The sequence below is a fragment of the Bison bison genome, unplaced genomic scaffold, assembly GCF_000754665.1.
Source record: "Bison bison bison isolate TAMUID 2011002044 unplaced genomic scaffold, Bison_UMD1.0 scf7180017864213, whole genome shotgun sequence".
NCBI classification, from domain to species: domain Eukaryota; kingdom Metazoa; phylum Chordata; class Mammalia; order Artiodactyla; family Bovidae; genus Bison; species Bison bison.
In genome coordinates, this window is record NW_011494785.1 from 6,703,111 (window position 1) to 6,705,412 (window position 2,302).

Genomic DNA, 2,302 nt, shown 5'->3' on the forward strand with positions numbered 1-2,302 from the left:
GAGATTTCAATACAATCTATATTATCTCATATATATATTTCTTTCTCACTGTATTTGCTCACTTCTGTCACGCATTTAAAATGTCACAGAGACCAAAATAGAGCGGCTTTCTGGTGGAACTCATGGCAGTCATACACGAGATACAAAACTAGGGGACTCTGTCTTCTCATACATCATACAATTAATTTTTCAAGTATTTTTTATATACAAAGAGCTACTCTATCGGGAAAAAAAATTAAAAAAAAAAATAAAAAGACAAGGTAGGTTACACATCCTAGGAAGGAGGGGTGGAGTGGTTGGGCACGCGTTCCCGGCCCCCATCTCCCCGAGGGCTGCTAGCTCCCTGTCATGGGCACCTCCCGTCCACCTTGCAAGCGGCCAGCGGCCAGAGCAGGCAAAGACGGGGGTGGGGGACAGGGAGTCAGCAGCCCACTTTGGCCTGGAAGGAGACTCAAATTCATGAAAGCAAATGACAGGGGCAGCCCAGAGGTTCTCTGTGGACAGCCCGCACCTACCCACTGCCTTCCTGCACAGCTTGGAACCAGCTGGCCAGGCCCATCCAACAGGGGCCCACGAGCTGGCCTCTGTGCCCCCCAACCCCGGTGCTGGCTTGGTCGCCAAAAGAGGCCGGGGAAGACTCCTGGGATGGAACCCTCTGCCCGACCTTGGCATGGTTCAGTCCAGGAGTGGCCAAAAGGTTAAGAGATGCTAAGGTCCCTCAGGGTCGGGCCCCGTTCCCCTTCCCCTTCCCCTCCTCCAGGCTGGTGCAGCCCACACCCGCGTGCTCTCTGGGTTTCATGTGACAGGAACTCCTGCCTGAATGAACATGCATTGTGTCCCATTATCATGAGGCTCCTCCAAAGACAGTGGCCAGTGGAAGCCCGGCCTGCCTGGGGGCTCCGGCCCTGGGAGGCTCCATGCACGTGGGCGTGGAGGTGGGTGAAAGGAGGGGGACTGGTGGTCCTGGCCACCCCTGAGGCCTGTCCAAGGGTACTTGGCCCTGCACTACAGGATCCACTGAGTGCCAGCAGCTTAACAGGGAGCCCCCCAGGGAGTGTCTGGGCCAGACTGACAGCCAGGGGCAGGGGCAGTGGGGGGGTAGGGGGCTTTCATATGTGACTAAGGCACAGAAGAGATGGGCTGTGGGGCCGATGAGGCAGGACACCAGGTCCTGTGTGGATACGGGGCCAGAGAGAGGAGTCCCCCAACTCTGGGCTCCCCGCCGCACGCCCCATCCCTCCCGCCTACGCTGCTCCTCCTCTGGAAGCTGGTCTGCAATGCAGAGACCAGGCCCTCCCTGTGAAACAGGAGGGAGGAGCCCCAGGGAGAGACGAGGATCCAGCAGAGGAAGGAGGGCTGGGAGCCCCTGACCCTTTGAGTAGCTGGGATGCAAGGGCTCTGCTCAATATGCTCTCAAGAAGGACCCCTCGTGGGAGGGCAGTGTGGACTGCTGGCTCCTCAGCAGGCCCAGGGGAAGGGGCATGAGGCAGGCAGAAGGGGCAGCCCCGGAGGACGCCCAGGCGCCCTCCGAGGTGGGACCCATGGCTCTTGGTGTCTGGCTCTGATCCCTGCAGCATGCCAGGCAGGCCTGGGTCGGGAGGAGGGTCCGCAGACAGCATCCGTGCCTCCTCCTCCCACCCATGTGAGGCTAATCTAGCATGGGACCAGAGGGGCAGGGTTGGGAGCAGGCGGGAGCCCAGGGGAGAGAGTATTGCACGGTGTTTGGGGGAGGGGTTTACATCTGGGGGAGGAGGGTGAGGGGCTGAGAAGGCGTCAGCCGCTGGTCCACAACACAAGCGTCGGGGCCTGGGCATAGCTGGTCCTCACAGGACGAGCCGCAGGGGCACGGGGAGTTGCTCCCACCATCCTCTCCCCGTGGTCCAGGCGGTAGAGCCGTGGCCTTGTATAAATATTCCTGAAGGCTCCTGGGTGAGCCTGGGCCGTACCCTGGGCAGATGGCGGCGTCGGGCTGTTCCTCTTGAAGCGATATGTGAGTGTTTCTGGTCCAATAAATTAAAGGGCGATGCCAAGGCTGTGCCAGCCGGCCTCCCCGCCTGGAGGTGAGGCCGGAAGCGGGGCACACCCTGCCCTGGGGCCAAGGGCCCAGTCCTTCCCCCCGCCAGCAGCAGCCACCCCTAGAACTCATCGTCGGAGCTGAGCAGGAGCGTCTTCTCGTTGTCGCGGGCGCCACTGAGGCTGTGGGAGCGAGAGAGGCCGTGGGGCCCCCCCGACGCCCAGGTGGGCCCCGGGCTCCAGGGTGGACTGGCTGCGTGTACTGCTGGTAGGCAGGCGAGAAGTTGTG

At 60.9% G+C, this 2,302-nt stretch overlaps 1 protein-coding gene across 1 annotated transcript in view; it reads right to left on the bottom strand.

The window, feature by feature from the left end:
* The window catches only part of TMEM184B (transmembrane protein 184B), a 51,161-nt gene continuing 48,859 nt past the window's right edge, over positions 1-2,302 (bottom strand). The window contains exon 10 of the mRNA XM_010845225.1: positions 1-2,297. Within this exon, the coding sequence (XP_010843527.1) occupies positions 2,136-2,297 (162 nt within the window). The 3' untranslated portion in view covers positions 1-2,135. The remainder of the gene's footprint in view (positions 2,298-2,302) is intronic.